This window comes from Sitophilus oryzae, unplaced genomic scaffold, assembly GCF_002938485.1.
Source record: "Sitophilus oryzae breed Bouriz unplaced genomic scaffold, Soryzae_2.0 scaffold_1583_pilon_pilon, whole genome shotgun sequence".
Classification (NCBI taxonomy): Eukaryota; Metazoa; Arthropoda; class Insecta; order Coleoptera; family Curculionidae; genus Sitophilus; species Sitophilus oryzae.
Genome location: NW_022146262.1, coordinates 132968 through 150077, shown reverse-complemented (window position 1 = coordinate 150077; position 17110 = coordinate 132968). Strand labels below are relative to the sequence as shown.

The 17110-nt window shown below is 28.9% G+C and overlaps 3 protein-coding genes across 8 annotated transcripts in view; 2 read left to right on the top strand and 1 right to left on the bottom strand.

Moving 5' to 3' along the window:
• Nucleotides 1-4864, bottom strand: part of LOC115879684 (centrosomin-like) — a 65814-nt gene extending 60950 nt beyond the window's left edge. Inside the window, exon 1 of one of the 2 annotated variants that reach the window (XM_030896617.1) lies at nt 4685-4864. In XM_030896617.1, the coding sequence (XP_030752477.1) occupies nt 4685-4743 (59 nt within the window). In that variant the 5' untranslated portion in view covers nt 4744-4864. Of the gene's footprint in view, nt 1-3462; nt 3940-4684 lie in introns of those variants that run through there. The other variant, XM_030896614.1, reaches the window with a different exon arrangement.
• Nucleotides 4865-7777: 2913 nt separating this feature from the next.
• On the top strand, nt 7778-12525 carry LOC115879672 (protein D2-like). Of its 3 annotated transcripts, none has more exons than XM_030896599.1 (4): nt 7778-7900; nt 7971-8199; nt 9913-10192; nt 12469-12525. In XM_030896599.1, exons 2-4 carry the CDS (start codon nt 7979-7981, stop codon nt 12517-12519), a joined length of 552 nt encoding a protein of 183 aa, XP_030752459.1. In that variant the 5' UTR covers nt 7778-7900; nt 7971-7978; the 3' UTR covers nt 12520-12525. The 3 variants fall into 3 exon arrangements, with proteins under 3 accessions (XP_030752459.1, XP_030752457.1, XP_030752458.1); XM_030896597.1 differs by having other exon boundaries at nt 7778-7904; XM_030896598.1 differs by having other exon boundaries at nt 7778-7904; nt 7963-8199.
• A 33-nt stretch (nt 12526-12558) lies between these two features.
• On the top strand, nt 12559-16892 carry LOC115879673 (protein D2-like). Of its 3 annotated transcripts, none has more exons than XM_030896600.1 (3): nt 12559-12723; nt 12786-13022; nt 16503-16892. In XM_030896600.1, exons 2-3 carry the CDS (start codon nt 12802-12804, stop codon nt 16789-16791), a joined length of 510 nt encoding a protein of 169 aa, XP_030752460.1. In that variant the 5' UTR covers nt 12559-12723; nt 12786-12801; the 3' UTR covers nt 16792-16892. The 3 variants fall into 3 exon arrangements, with proteins under 3 accessions (XP_030752460.1, XP_030752461.1, XP_030752463.1); XM_030896601.1 differs by having other exon boundaries at nt 12571-12727; XM_030896603.1 differs by having other exon boundaries at nt 12576-12594.
• Nucleotides 16893-17110: the final 218 nt, after the last annotated feature.

The window sequence follows — 17110 nt, the reverse complement described above, 5'->3', positions numbered from 1 at the left end:
ACTTAAGACTCACCCTGTATATATTTTTTAAGCCAAAACAATGAAAATATGACGGATCAAAGACGGCTGGGAAATGAATATCACTGTAAACACTTGCCATACTACTTGGTGGAAATGCTATTGGATATACAGGGTCGCTGATATGTATGGGAACGATCGATTATTAGGTAAACTATAAGAGGTACCGCAAAAAGTTAAAAATAAAAGTTATGTTTTGTTTTAAATATCTACAGCGGGTAATAAATTTAAGCATACAGGGTCGGTCATAAAGTCGTGGTACATCAAAGTTTCATTTTTTTAAACGGAGCCTCCTGTAGATTATTGCATATTTCGGTTCTTACTTCACTTCTGAGCAAAAATCGAGTTACACACAATGTACCTCAAACCAACCGTTTCCGAGTTATTGACTTTTGAAAATATCACTTAAACAATTCGATTTAATTCTGACGATTTAATAAGTGATATTTTCAAAAGTCAATAACTCGGAAACGGTTGGTTTGAGATACATTGTGTGTATCTCGATTTTTGCTCAGAATTGAAGGAAAACCGAAATATGCAATAATATAGGGGGGTTCCATTTAAAAAAATGAAACTTTGATGTGTCACGACTTTATGACCGACCCTTCACAAATCTTAATTCCTTAGTCCTTAATTTCAATAGAACTATTTTCATAATCCACTCATCTTAAGACGATTTTATAAGTTGACGTAAAAATAGCACAAATATATCAAACGACTTTGTCTTTGACCACATCCAACATTATTTATACAGGGTTGTTCACCACATACGACACGGAGTATTATGGCTAAGCGATTAGATTTTTACAAATTGTAAGTTTTGGGTTCGTTGAAGGACTATTAGAGCTACAATTTAAAAATATTTTTACAAGATACAGAGTGTCCCAAATAAATAAAAAATATCAAAGTTGTATTTTTTTAAATGGAACACCCTGTATATTATTACATTTTCAGTTTCTACGATTAAAATAAAGGTAGATTTGATTAAGGTTTATTACCCTTAAACCTTACCGTTTTTGAAATATTTTCAATTTTGTGAAATTGCAGTATAAATTTTAAGGCTTCATTTCTCCGAGGGTTTCAAAGTTTTTAGTACTAAATATTTACTGAAGTTTATTTATTGATCAGTTATTGTATTGCAATAATAAAAATTTTACTACCTTATACAGAGTGTCTAAATATTTATTTTAAATAATTATTAGCTTTAAACGACAATAACTTGTTTAATTTAAATAGAACACCCTGTATATTTTATGAGAATCAGATGCACAATTTAATTGTCTATCAAATTGTATTATACCATTTATTACCTATCTCTTCAAGTTTCCGTAGAAAATGCATTTTCTTGTAATTTAGAACTCATTTATCAATATACCCATGGAATACTGACATTTCAGATTATTTTTAAAGATGTACCAAATTTTTAAAGAGTACAGATACTAATATTGTCGATATAGTTCGTTTATTTCATTAAAAAATAAAAAAACTCTTTAAATATTTGTTAAAGAGGACCAATTAATATGATTCCAGTATTCAAACTACATTAATTGGCTGTTTGCTTTGATTAATAATAATTGCTCCAAATACTAAAAAACTGAATTATGTATGTGTATTAGACAGTGTGGTAAAAAAACTAACACCTTAAAAATGATATTTAATTTTTTGACAAAAAATGCTTATTTATAACAACAGAAACGTTCATTTTCATAACTTATTATTATATTGATTTCTGATTCAAATCCACATTTATTTAGAATAATTTATTAACGAACACAATTAAGTATGTAATTAATTAATATTTAGGCGGAAATACTGGTGGTATATTTAATTAATGATATACTCTTTATAAAGATTTAAATAGTTTTCTTTTTGCATACAAATGGGCTAGTAATATTATCGTTTTAATAAAAACGATAATATTACTAGACTGGACATTTTGTACATTTGTTGTTTTAAAAACAATCTAAAATGTCAATATTCCATGGGTATATTGAAAAATGAGGTCTAAATTATAAGAAAATACATTTTCTACGAAAACTTGAAGGGATAGGTAAAAAGTGGTATAACACAATTTGATAGACAATTAAATTGTGCATCTGATTCTCATAAAATATACAGGGTGTTCCATTTAAATTAAACAAGTTATTGCCGTTTAAAGCTAGTAATTATTTAAAATAAAATTTTAGACACTCTGTATAAGGTAGTATAATTTTTATTTTTGCAACACAATAACTGATCAATAAATAAACTTCAGTAAATATTTAGTATTAAAAACTGTGATACCCTCGGAGAAATGAAGCCTTAAAATTTATACTGCAATTTCACAAAATTGAAAATATTTCAAAAACGGTAAGGTTTAAGTGTAATAAACCTTAATCAAATTTACCTTTATTTTAATCATAGAAACTAAAAATGCAATAATATACAGGGTGTTCCATTTAAAAAAATACAACTTTGATATTTTTTATTTATTTGGGACACTCTGTATCTTTTAAAAATATTTTTAAATTGTAGCTCTAATAGTCCTTCAACGAACCCAAAACTTACAATTTGTATAAATCTAATTGTTTAGCTACAATACTCCGTGTCGTATGTGGTGAACAACCCTGTATTTTCCTTTTGTACATAACTTGTAAATCTAAACTAGATCATCCTTTTTATTTCATTTATAGTAAACAAGTATTTCAATTCCTCAAGAAGTTTTTTTTTCATTATAACTACTAAAATTCCAAAACACATTTTTTATAGCAAAGAATAGAAAATAATATGATAATAAAAGCAATAGACAGACAAATTATGTTAAAACGTAGCCTCTCTAGAGTCTAGAATAGAAGTGTACATTATTCCTGTGTAAATTGGTACTAAAATTTTATTACTCTATTAATAAAAATGTATCACAATGTATTCAGCCCATTGGGTTAAATTACTTGCATTGTGTCTACGGAAAGGTGGTAGATAAATATACAGAATAATAATCAAGTAAAGGTGGTTTTTCAAAACTCCAGGATAATTTCTTTCAAAAATAAAAAAAATATATACCGTATGATAAAAAAAAACGGCGTCAGCGATGGCTATGGAACGAAGGTCGCTGTCATTTTATATGAAAAATTATATGGGGAATGTCACCGATTGTCATTTCCAAGCCAACTGGGGACGCCGTTTTTTTTTCGATTATACAGGAACGCTATTAATTATAAAAAAATCGTTAGTTTTACCTGTTGTTTATATTTATGTATCTACTTCAAATGTTTACTGTTTTAATTTGACTGATAAATGCTTACTATGCGGGAAGTACTTAGTTATTACCCTATCTACAATGTCAATTTATATTACTTATAAACTGGATTTTACGAATTAGCCAGTGCAATGACTCAGTTAAGTCTGTGTAAACATTATTACGTATACGCGATCCAAGAAAATAATAATAATCGTGTAGGTACTCACCAAAAAGGGCTAGAGGGACTTCGAACTAAATTGTTAGCAGACTGCGATTCCCTTATGGGTGAGCCAAAAAAACCTTCTGAAAATTTTAAAAAAGACATCGTCCCACTGAATTTCGATTATCATCAGCAAAATAGTCTCCGTATCACTACGTTAGTTTTATTTTAATAGTCCTAATATCATCGAGTTTTATCGCACCACAAACCCTCGAAATATTGTGCCCTATAAGGTCCTTTAGGTACACAACTTCCTCGCGTCATGCTTGCCGAAAATACCCTTATTTCCTAGCTATATTTTATAACTGAACTGTAAAAAATCCACAAGCACTATCCAGTTACGACACAGTCTCAAAACAAAAGAAAACCACTGTTAAGCGATAAAGACGATCTGTATAAACCAAACACAACGTAGATTTATAAATAAACTGATAAATAATGCGTAACATGAACACAACGAACGACCGAACTCGACTGAGTGGGAATTTTTAAATACAGACACAGCCTCTGTTTTGTTGGTCCACGTGGGTTACGACAGGAGTGCTCTATGTGCGTCTCTCTTACCCCAAAGCGATCCAGATAAGTTAAAGATCCAGAGAGTCTGCGAGATTACGATGAAAATTTATTGATTTTATCATTGAAATCGAAAACTGTCTTTGCGTTTATGTAGGAAAATAAACAAATACCTAATGACATAATTCGTTAGTACTAATGGTAGGTAAATAAAATATAATATTCTACCGAGTACAATATCAACAAAAAATCTTGAAAAAAATAAATGTTTTAATTTTTTGCGTAAAAATAATACCAAATAATGTAGCCAAAAAATCAAGATGGATAGATAACAAAAACACTATAGAATATGAATAAATTAATAGCATTCCTAACCTACTCTAGATGTTATGAGTAAAATATCATTAAACACATTGTAGACTAAGACTAATGATTAAAAAACATATTGTTAATAAGAATAAATAGATTTCTATTACCAGTATAATAGAGGTGCATGCATAGGTGCATGTACACATTTAACCCCTTATTTATTTAACCCAGATAACATTAAGCATAATTTTAAGACACTACGACAGCATAGTTTTTCGAAATTAACTAAACTATATAATATTTAAATATAACTAAAAAGTACGATAACGTTTGTCTACAATATTAACAATTCATGAAGTAAAAATAACAATTAACTACTAAAAAATTTCAAGGGAAAGAATACTTACAGATCAGCTGCTGATACTGTATAATCAATAGAATTATTTGTAGCTGTATCTTCGTCCATGTCGATTTTTTACAGAACAGTTTATTTATATAACAATACTTATTTAAATATACGAAATTAACACTCTTTAATCAAAACCAACGGTCTCTCAATCAACTTTAACTTCAAACAGCAAACAGGTTTATTTTGATTGGTGGTTGCTAAGAAGCGGTTGACATATAAAGCACGGTTGCCAAATTTTTGAAAAGGTGCTAAAGTGACGTTTGTATTTTTAGGATATTTTCTTTATAATGAAAAACACATAATACGCCTATTTCATATTAATAGACTATATTCCTGTACGCAGAAGAAGTAATAACATTAATAAATACTCTATAAATCTTATGCATTTTAACATCTTGTAACCATCATGCAACACTGAAATAGTTTGTAATGTGTTATGTTGGTTGCCTATAGACTTTATTACATATTTTATTCTTACAGGGTGTCTCCAACAGAATCAATATTTTCTAATAAATTCTCCAAGTAAAAATAAGTATTTAGATTGTTGTACGTTATTTTACCTTTGTTCAAGAATATATAATATAGAAAATAAATAAAGAATGTAATAATAAAGAACATAATAAAATAAAAAGTATGTGATAACATAAAGACTTAGCTAACTTGATAGAGTATTTTAGGTGTTTTACGGTAAAAATTTTATATAAATTATTTTCCTACATATGGTGTAAGAATTTGCTAAGTACAATAAATACATAGTATTCTATTTATTAACGGTTTAATTTGCATTACAGCTTTTTTTCTCTAAAAAACTTTGAGTACTTCGTATTTCATCACTGAAGCAAAAATCTAAAAAATAAAGTAGTTATTTTTTGTAAATAATAACTACAATAATAAAAAATAAATCTAGAATCAACGTAAGAAATAAAAAAATGAATAATCAAATATAAAATTAACAGTACAAAGAATTAAAAACAGATAAACATTTAGAAAGGATCAAATGTAATGAATAGGTGTTACTTCATTTAACATTCATATAGTTATGTTCCAATATCTCTTATTAAACGCGGAAAAACAAAATGCTGCTATTTTGGTGACAGTTTGAAACACTTTGTGAAATAGCGCATATAGTTTTTTTACCAAAAAATATTATTAATCTATGTTTTTAATATATTGATTTGGAAAATATTTTTATTATAGGTATGTGGTTTTTACTTTTTAATGGCAGTGACATTATAATATGACATTATATAGTCTGTGAAACGAATAACTTTGAATTTGACAGTTCCCGCGGGCTTTTCTAGTGTTAATTTTATTAGGTTAGCAACTTGCGGTCATGTTGACGCAATGCCGTCTCTAATAGAACAGCCAATATATACAATGACAGCGATCTTTATTTCATAACCATCATTGACGGCTTTTTTTCTATGATTTTGTATTATTTGCAAATATAATTTTTCGAACATTGATACTTGCAAAATATACATATAAATTTTGTGAATGCAAATAATAATACATCACTATTAGTAGATATGGAATGTTTTTGTTCAATTATATAAAATTCAAATTATATAAACGATAAACACTATTTAACCAGTCAGTGTGTTGATTAGAACCTGAATTTTATTTGCAGTTATTTGGAAGATTCTGTAACTGTCTGTTATATTAATAGATATATGTGTTATTTATATGTATTGTAAAAATCTGGGGCGGATACAGAAATTTATTTTAGGGGGGGGGCAAAATATAAAGCAATGTAGAATACGTTTTTAGGGCGCCATTTTTATCCCAAAAGCCTAATATTTTACACAATTTACAGATTTTAGGGGGGGGGGGCCCGGGCCCCATGGGCCCCCTCTGTATCCGCCACTGGTAAAAATACTGGAACTTGTTTTCGATAAATAAAATAAAAAATATTATTATTATATTATACAGTATGTCGCCGGATTGTTTTTACTAGAGGAAAAACTTTTTTATTATTGACATTTTGAGACAAATGCATTCTTTATAAAAAAATTGCTTGTTCTAAAATGATTAATCGCGTTTATACTTTTCAAATTTTCCATACCGTTTTAGTTTATTTAGATAAAATTAAACAAACATGAAAATATAGTTGAATTTTTCCTCTAAAAAATCCTAAAAATCAAAAAAAAAATTGTCCAAATTTTTTTTTTTAAAAAATTCTATGGTAATATAGTTTCGATTTCATTTTTTGATAGATTGTTATTGATTATATATTTTTTTGATAGATTATTGACTTTAATTAATGTGCTATTTGCTGTTAAAAAAAATTCAAAAATGTTAAACAAGCACAAAATTTATTTTTAGTTTAATGCTACGGAAAGGGTGATATAGTTATTAGAAAATGTGATACTTTAACCACAGCACAAATATAACACCAATCAAAATTAATTATAACAATCTATCAAAGAATGAAATCTAAATTATATTATTATAGAAACGCGTTTTTATTTTTAGGACTTTAGGAGAAAATATTCAACAATATTTTCATGTTTTTTTTAATTTTCTCTAAAACGGTATGGAAATTTTAAAAAGTAGTATAAAAGAGATTAACCATTTTAGTACCAGCAAAAATATTTATGAAGAATGCATTTTTTCCAAATTGTCAATAACAAATAAGTTTTTCCTCTTGTAAAGACAATCCGGGGATATACTGTATATGCTAAAATTACTGACAATCGTTACCATCTTCTTCAAAAGCGAATATCTCCAATAAAAATAAAGCTATTGAGATGAACCAAAATCAGATTATCGAGAAAAAATGCACCCTTATGCTTTTTAAATTCCATATTTTTGTCAAACAACTCAACAGGATGTTTGAAACCTTCGCCAAAATGTCAACATTTTGTTGAATCTCATAAATCTCGTGCGTATAATAGACAGATGCTAGCATTACTATGGTTAAAAATAGAACACAATTTTTTTAAATATCTAGGTACTTTATAGGAATTTATGTGGCAACTACGTGAGATAACCGAAATCCTCTTCAAAACTTGATTAAATGTTACTAGTATGCGCATAACAAATCATTTCAAGGTCCTGTGTACATAACACTGATACAAACAAGGTAAAAGATATAAATAATATATGAAATAATTAAAAACCTATACAGCCGCTACGGTATAAACAAAACAATACCACAGTCTGTACCTATAGTAGTTCTCATCGCTGTCTAGTAAAAAGAAGCAATTGGGTGGCAAGTAGAATAATTTATATTTATCAATTTATATACGATTACGATTTTAATTATTGTTTTATGTACTAAGTAATAAAAATGGATACAAATAATATAGTACCGGATACACTTGACCACGTCCCTTCCGCTAAAATTACAGTTATTTATCCCGGAAATAAAGAAGTGATTTTTGGCGGTGAACTTAAACCTACTGATGTTTTAGAACAACCCCAAATATCATGGAAAGCAGATCCAGAAAAGTTGTATACATTGTTGATGGTAGATCCAGATGCACCAAGTAGAGAAAATCCTACTTTCAGGTATAATATTCATTTAGTAGTTTATTATTATTTAGTTATTTCATCCTATTTCTACATATGACAAATTATTATGCAATATAATTTATGTTATCAAAGATATTGAAATAAATATATTACATCTGTCTGAAGGATTCATGTATAAGCACTTAAAGAAAATATATGCAGTGATAATATGGAACTCGAAAACATATTTTTCCAGCAAGACGACTCACCGCCTTTGAACGCTGAAGTTATCAGCAAATTTTTGCAGCCAATTTCAAGAATAATTGGAGAGCTAACCAAGACCCTAGCCGTTGGCCGTCGAGGCCGCCTGACTTAGTGCCCGTGGATCTATTCCTATGGATATTTGCGGAAGAATAAAGGTTCCTTATTCTTCCGTATAATCTAGACAAGAATTAAAAATACTTAGCAGTTATGATATATATCTTTCACCCCCACTGAGTTAACTGTTCAAAACCACGCGAGAAATGTTCAAAAACTGCCCCGTCTGTCCATAACAGAAGACGGTCGATATGTCGAACACCTGTAGCAAAATCTCATGTCTTGGTCTGCTATTTATTTTTATTGTTATTAGATATAGTTTAAATGTGTTGATGTTTGTTAAATATATTTTAAATTGTTAGAAAATTCTGCATCTCTCATAGCAAATATTATTTTCGTTTTAATTGATGCTCACAGCTAGAATTTTTTTTTGCATTACAGCCGGTGCCGTTCAAAGCCTACTTATTTAAAACAGGCGAATTTTTATATACTCTATATCTCGAAGAGGAATCGAGCAAAATATCGAGTGTATTATATTTTTGGAAAGGTAATTTTAAGTTCTTTTTAATAAATTAAAAATATACAGAGTGTCCCATATAAAAAATCAAATTTTCTGTTGATAATTCTTAAATTATTAATTTAAAAAAATTTATACTTAAGCCATTAAATTCTACGTAAAAAGGTGCTTTGGAAATGTTTTCATAAAAATACAAAATTTTCCATAGCAAAAAAGTTACAGCGATTTGTCAAAAATGCATATTTTTGAAAACCACCCCGTAACTCCGAAACGGTAACAGATGCGGTAACATGTGCAGTTTTCACCATCATGTTTTTGACAAAAATTGAGCTCCAGACACTGATATTAGTTTTTGTCTATCTCCTATAGAAAAGCATGTTTCCATTTAAAAGCGTCGAATTTGACCCACCCTGTACATATACAAGGCATTACTTTTAAATCTTTTTATATTATTTAAAACGTTTGAAATTGTTTGATTGAAATTATTTGTGGCGTTTGAAAAAAAATTGCATGTTCTATTTGGAGTAAAAATGAATTTTTGTGGCTCGCCTGTATTAATAAGCCTGTATATATTATGTTAAACGTAAAACCTCGCCACAAAAAAAATGTCACTTTTACTCTTAATAAAACAATATACTATTAAAAGGAAGCAAACCTAGAAGTAACTATATCTTGAAACTTTTAAAGCTTGAAATATTCAAAGTTAGTGTCGAATGTCCTCTCAAATTCCTCATATTTCCTAATGATATTGGTACCGTATGATCGAAAAAAACGGCGTCCAGTTGGCTTGGAAATGACGATCAATGACATTTCCCTTATAATTTTACATATAAAAAATGACAGCGAACTTCATTTCATAGCTATCGCTGACACCGTTTTTTTATCATAAGTTATTTATACTGGTTACACTAAATTAATGTCTATCTTTTTTGTAGGGAAGGTAACCACTGGTTAGTCATTAATATTAAAGGAAATGACATAACTACGGGCCAAACACTGACATCCTACAAAGGTTCCAGGCCACCCAAAGGTTCCGGTCTTCATCGCTACATTTTTATCGTTCATGAACAAAATGGTCCCATAACGGTGAACGAACCCGATTTAGAAAGTAACAGAAGAAATTTTTCTGCAAGAGCATTTGCGAAAAAGTATAATATGGGCTTACCATACGCAGGAAATTACTATCAGGCTCAATGGGATTCGTCACTACCGCTGGTACGTTAAATTAATTATCTAATTATAAGTATATAAGTTTAATTGTTATAATATTTTTCTATCGGTATTAATAAATATTTGCATGAGATTATAGAATATATACGAATTTATTTTATGTTTTGTTTTATTTTGAGTTTTCTGAAATTTGTCCTCGTGATGATATTTTTTGTTTTTTATCTATATTTAAATCTTTTTTTATCTATTTTAAATCTTTTATCTATATTTATTAACTACTTCATTGAAAGATGTTCAAGTAGCTATGTCATATCGATCACTGCACATATACAAGATATAACCCTGTATTTTCACAATTTCAAAAATTTAATCATTTTTTTTAAACATTTCATAAACAACAATTTGATCATCATTCGTAAAGAGAAATTGTGGTTAGAAAAAAAGTTGATTGTTTTGTAAGCAAATGATTAGGCTTTCTCTATGAATACAACTGACTACCGCAAGCTGTTGTTAGAATATTCTATTTATTTTTGTATTTTTTTAGACATTGTGAATACTCGTAAACTGTTAAGTATAAAGTACAATTGGAACCACTAATTTATTCCACTAATTTCGAGTTTCTGAATGATAGGTCAGCTTTAAGCTTCATTCGCCCTATTAGAAGTTTGTTTCTATAATTTCAATTTAAGTATTCAGTTAATAAATTTTTATTTTTCCACTAATTATACTTACTTGGTAGAAAAAAAATTAAAAAAATTAGAAATGTTTTTTATTGTTTTATAAGCTAACTAGTTGAAGCCTGGCGCATCCGCCACGACATCAAGAGAAAAATACTTTTTATTTTTTTTTTATTAAATGAGAAACAAAAAATCCGGCGACGACAGTTTTTAGAAGAGCCAATTAGCTATATTTTAGTAAAAAAGCAACTTTCTAGAGCAAGTCGTTACTTCAGTAGAGACGACACAGATAAACATTAGCATTTTATATATGTAGATTATTAGGCTTTCTCTATGAATACAACTGACCACCGTAAGCTGTTGTTAAGATATTCTATTAATGTTAATGGGGTTTTTCAGATATTGTAAATTCGTTAAAGTATACCGTATGATCGAAAAAAAACTATGTCAAATACGGTTGGCGAATGACAATCAATAATAATTTTAGCGAGGTCAATCTCTAGACGCCATTTACTAAAAATTGACATAAAACTTACAGACGACCTTTATGACATAAACGTTTCCAGACACCGAAATCCGTTTCCAAAAAAACTATTTTTCTCGAATTTTAAACTACACCATTTAAAAATCATTGTTAAAATAGATTACAATCTTATCAAGTAAATGACATCTAGGGCTTGACGTAGTAAAACTTATCTTTGATTGTCATTCCCAAGCCGTCTCTAATACGTTTTTTTTTCGATCGTATGGTATAATTAAAACCACTAATTTCGAGATTCTGAATGAGGCTTTAGTGTTTACCAGCTATTATTTAGTTACCTAAAATCTAAAATAACAACTTGAATCATATAGTTAATCAAGCTTGACCTGCTTGACCAGCCCCAAAAAAACTGAAAACATTACATTTTTAAGATATATTTTATTTGTTACTTAATAATTCATATTATCATTGACAAATTTCGTTTTAAATAAAAATAAGTTTTAAATTTGTTTTTAACTAATTAATAAATCGTATTAGAAAATAAATATGTGTAAAATATGCCTTCAGCGAATTTTCTTTAAAAATTTTATAAACATTGTTGCTTGTAAATAAACAATTTTGAACCGTGTGAGTTTAAATAAATATATTTGATTATAACAATCTATAAGAATGAAATCGAAATTATATTACCAGAGATATTGCCATAGAACGCGCTCTCATTTTTAGGACTTTAGGAGAAATTATTCAACAATATTTTCATGTTTTTTTTTAATTTTCTCTAAAACGGTATCGAAAATTTTGAAAAGTAGTATAAACGGGATTAACCGTTTTAGAACCAGCAAAAATGTTTATGAAGAATGCATTTTTAACAAAATGTCAATAACAATTAAGTTTTTCCTCTTGTAAAGACAATTCGGGGACATACTACTGTATATGTTAAAATTGCAAAAAATCAAAAACAGATTATCGAGAAAAAATGCACCCTTCTTCTTTTTAAATTCCATATGTTTGTCAAACAATTCAACAGGATGGAAACCTTCGCCAAAATGTCAACATTTTGTTGAATCTCGTGGATCTCGTAAATCTCGTATAATAGACAGATGCTAGCATTACTGTGGTTAAAAACAGAACACCATTTTTTTAAATATCTAGGTACTTTATAGGAATTTATGTGGCAACTACGTGAGATAACCGAAATCCTCTTCAAAACTTGATTTATTTAAATGTTACCAGTATGCGCATGACAAATCATTTCAAGGTCCTGTGTACATAACACTGATACAAACAAGGTAAAAGATATAAATAATATATGTAATAATTAAAAACCTATACAGCCGCTACGGTATAAACAAAACAATACCACAGTCTGTACCTATAGTAGTTCTCATCGCTGTCTAGTAAAAAGAAGCAATTGGGTGGCAAGTAGAATAATTTATATTTATCAATTTATATACGATTACGATTTTAATTATTGTTTTAGTTACTAAGTAATAAAAATGGATACAAATAATATCGTACCGGATACACTTGACCACGTCCCTTCGGCTAAAATTACAGTTATTTATCCCGGAAATAAAGAAGTGATTTTTGGCGGTGAACTTACACCTACTGATGTTTTAGAACAACCCCAAATATCATGGGAAGCAGATCCAGAAAAGTTGTATACATTGTTGATGGTAGATCCAGATGCACCGAGCAGAGAAAACCCTACTTTCAGGTACAATATTCATTTAGTATTTTTTTATTGTATAGTTATTTCATCCTATTTCTACATATGACAAATTATTATGCAATATTTTATGTTATCAAAGATATTGAAATAAATATATTATATCTGTCTGAAGGATTCATGTATAAACACTTAAAGAAAATATATGCAGTGATAATACAGTGTGATCGAAAAAAAAAACGGCGTCAGCGATGGCTATGAAATGAAGATCGCTGTTATTATTCATATTTGGTGTAAGGATTTCATTAATAAAAATAATTATTTTAAAATTAATTTAAATATTATATTATTTTATTAGAACAATTATTATTTATAATATCTATACTAATATATAAAATCCTTGATTGAGTGACTGACATACTGATTAATCACGATCCTGCTCAAACCACTCAACGTAAGAAGCTCAATTTTGGCATACAGGTTGATTCTAGGGTGTAGAGGTTTGATAAGAAGGGATTTTTCGAAATTCCAGTTCCAAGAGGGTGAAACCACCCCTCAAATATTACAATATTTTTTATTTAAAAAACGGCCAAGTTTCCGAAAAAACGCTTAAACACGTATATTTTATTTTGTTTTTTTACATATTTTAAGATTTTTTAAAAATGTATACAGGGTGTTTCAAAAAATCTGGTCATTGATTAATCACGATCCTGCTTAAAGCGCTTGACGTAAAAAGCTGATTTTTGGCAGATTGACTTTAGGGTGTAAAGGTTCGATAAGAAGGGATTTTTCGAAACTCGAATTCTAAGGGGGTGAAACTATCCCTCAAATATTAAAATATTTTTATATTTAAAAACCGGTGAGTTTTTCGGAAAAACTCTTAACCGCGTATATTTTATATCGTTGTTTTACATATTTTAAGATTTTTTATAAATTTATACAGGATGATTCATAAAATATGACCATTGAGTAATCACGATTCTGCTTAAACTGCTTGACGTTTAAAGCTAATTTTTGGCAAACGGATTGACTGTGGGGTGTAGAGGTTCGATCAGGAGGGGTTTCTCGAATCTCAAATTCCAAGAGGGTGAAAACGCGCCTCAAATATTACAATATTTGTTATTTAAAAAACGGTTAGTCTTTCGGGAAAACGCTTGGACAAGCATAGTTTATTTGGTTTTTTTACATATTTTGAAATTTTTGAAAAAATCATACAGGGTGTTCCAAAAAGTTGGGTAATTTCTTAACCACGATTCTGCTTAAACTGCTTGACGTAAAAAGCTTATTTTTGGCAAACGGATTTTTCGAAAGTCAAATTCCAACGAGATGAAACTACCGCTCAAATATTACCAAGTTATATAATAATATCGCCATATTGTTTTTTCTCATGCTGGGATAAATGTGAGAAAATTTTATCCAGTTTGTATGTTAATGGAAATTCTTGCTTTGCTTTATCATCACCATTACAAACGATTAATTCGACGCGAACGAAGTTGCTGGTACACGCTACTCTCATAATAAAGATGTTGAAACGGCTACTCTACTACTAGAAATATATTATTATATTTTTTTATATTCGCCAGCTAAGTTTCATACAAAAAAAATTACCGAAAAACACCCAATTTAGAACGATTTTGTCTCTACAAATTTTTTTATCCTAAAAGTAACCTATGATCGAAAAAAAAACGGCGCTCAGTTGACTTGGGAATGACGATGGATGACATTTCCCATATAATTTTACATATAAAACTAGCAGACCATTGACTAGAAGACTATTGCATTTTAGGTAAATACCCAAGTTCTTGCACCCGGTAGATACCCAAAGTAAAATTAAAATAAGAAATAAAAATATAGACCTTAAAAATTTATAGAAATATAGAATATACAGAGATATTTTTTGATTTCGAATATTGCTATATTTTTGATATTTTTAAATTTATTTTTTATTAAGTATTATATTTTTCATTTGCCTACTATACCAGTAGCCTTATATGTATAGGTACAAGGCTAGTAGATAAAAATTATAAGAGCTTCGTCTTGATTATACATCATATCTATAATCAAGGATTATACTTTTACCACGGTTATTGCCAAAAAAATATATGAATATGCAACCATTTCTTTAAGAATTTGCATCTTTTCTCAAAAGGCAGATTTTCAAAGGATTCAAAAAGATTAAAAAATCCATAATGACGTGACAATTGCCAATAATATAATAAATACATACTTTAAGTGCATTGTAAAATACATACTTTAAGTGCACTATTTAGATTTATTAATTAATCGAAACAGTAGTTTATTTTTTTATGATAATTATGGTTGTTAAATTTCAAACTGATTTTGTACGTTTCCTTCACCATTTTATCAACATTTTGCCGAGTATTGAAACTTTTGTTACATTATTACATTATACAGTAAATACAGTATGACCCCGGATTGTCTTTACAAGAGGAAAAAAACTTTTTTATTATTGACATTTTTAGAAAAATGCATTCTTCATAAAAATTTTTGCTAGTTCTAAAATGGTTAATCGATTAATCCCGTTCATACTCCAAATTTCCATACCGTTTTAGATTTTAAAGTAAATTAAAAAAAAATCATGATAATATGTTCTAATTTTCCAAAAGTCCTAAAAATAAAAAGGCGTTTCTAGTTTCTATGGTAATATAATTTCGATTTCATTCTTCAATAGATGGTTATTATAATACCGTATGATCGAAAAAAAACCGGCGTCCAGTTGGCTGGGAAATGACGATCGATGACATTTCCCATATAAATTTACATATAAAATGACAGCGATCTTCATTTCATAGCCATCGCTGACGCCGTTTTTTCTCGATAATACGGTATTAATATTGATTAAAGTCATATTTTTTCCTGTTGTTAAAGTGCCACATTTTCCATATTATATCACCCTTTCCAGTGGCGGAAATAGAGGGGGGGGGGCATGGGGACCGTTAATAATAATAAAAAATCCTCCTGTAAAAACAATCCGGGGACATACTGTACCTATATAAAAAATATATTAAATTATAATTTTTAAATATTGCGTAATAACGCAAATTGACAGCTCCTTTCCCGTTACATCGCAAGTACCAGAAAATGGAACCAAAGACTTTCAAAACTGGTTCACACCAAAACGTTGATATTTGGTATTAGGATATCATTAATAAAATCAGGTCTTTATATATAGATTCATATTCGGCTACTCTATTACTTGTAATATATTACTATATTTTTTATATTCGCCAGCTAATTTTCATACCTTAATAAAAAAAATTAGCGTAAAACACCCAATTTAGAATGATTTTGTCTCTACAATTTTTTTATCCATAAAGTACTGTATGATCGAAAAAAAAACGGCTTCCAGTTGGCTTCGAAATGACGATCAGTGACATTTCCCATATAATTTTACATATAAAATGTCAGCGATCTTCATTTCATAGCCATTGCTGACGCCGTTTTTTTCGATTATACTATGTTTATAACATACTGGTTACACTAAATTAATGTCTATCTTTTTTGTAGGGAAATTAACCACTGGTTAGTGATCAATATCAAAGGAAATGACATAGCTACTGGCCAAACACTGACATCTTACAGAGGTTCCAGGCCACCCAAAGGTTACGGTCTTCATCGCTACATTTTTATCGTTCATGAACAAAATGGTCCCATAACGGTGAACGAACCCGATTTAGAAAATAATAGAAGAAATTTTTCTGCAAGAGCATTTGCGAAAAAGTATAATTTGGGCTTACCTTACGCAGGAAATTACTATCAGGCCCAATGGGATTCGTCAGTACCGCTGGTACGTTAATAATACCTAACTATAAGTACATAAGTTTAATTGTTATAATATTTTTCTATCGGTATTAATAAATATTTGCATGAGATTATAGAATATACGAATTTATTTTATGTTTTGTTTTATTTTGAGTTTTCTGAAATTTGTCCTCGTGATGATATTTTTTGTTCTAATCTTTTATCTACATTTATTAACTACTTCACTGAAAGATGTTCAAGTAGCTATGTCCTATAGCCTATAGAATATTACACATATACAAGATATAACCCAGTATTTTCACAATTTCAAAGATTTAATCAATTTTTTTAAAACATACAAGCATACAGGCAAT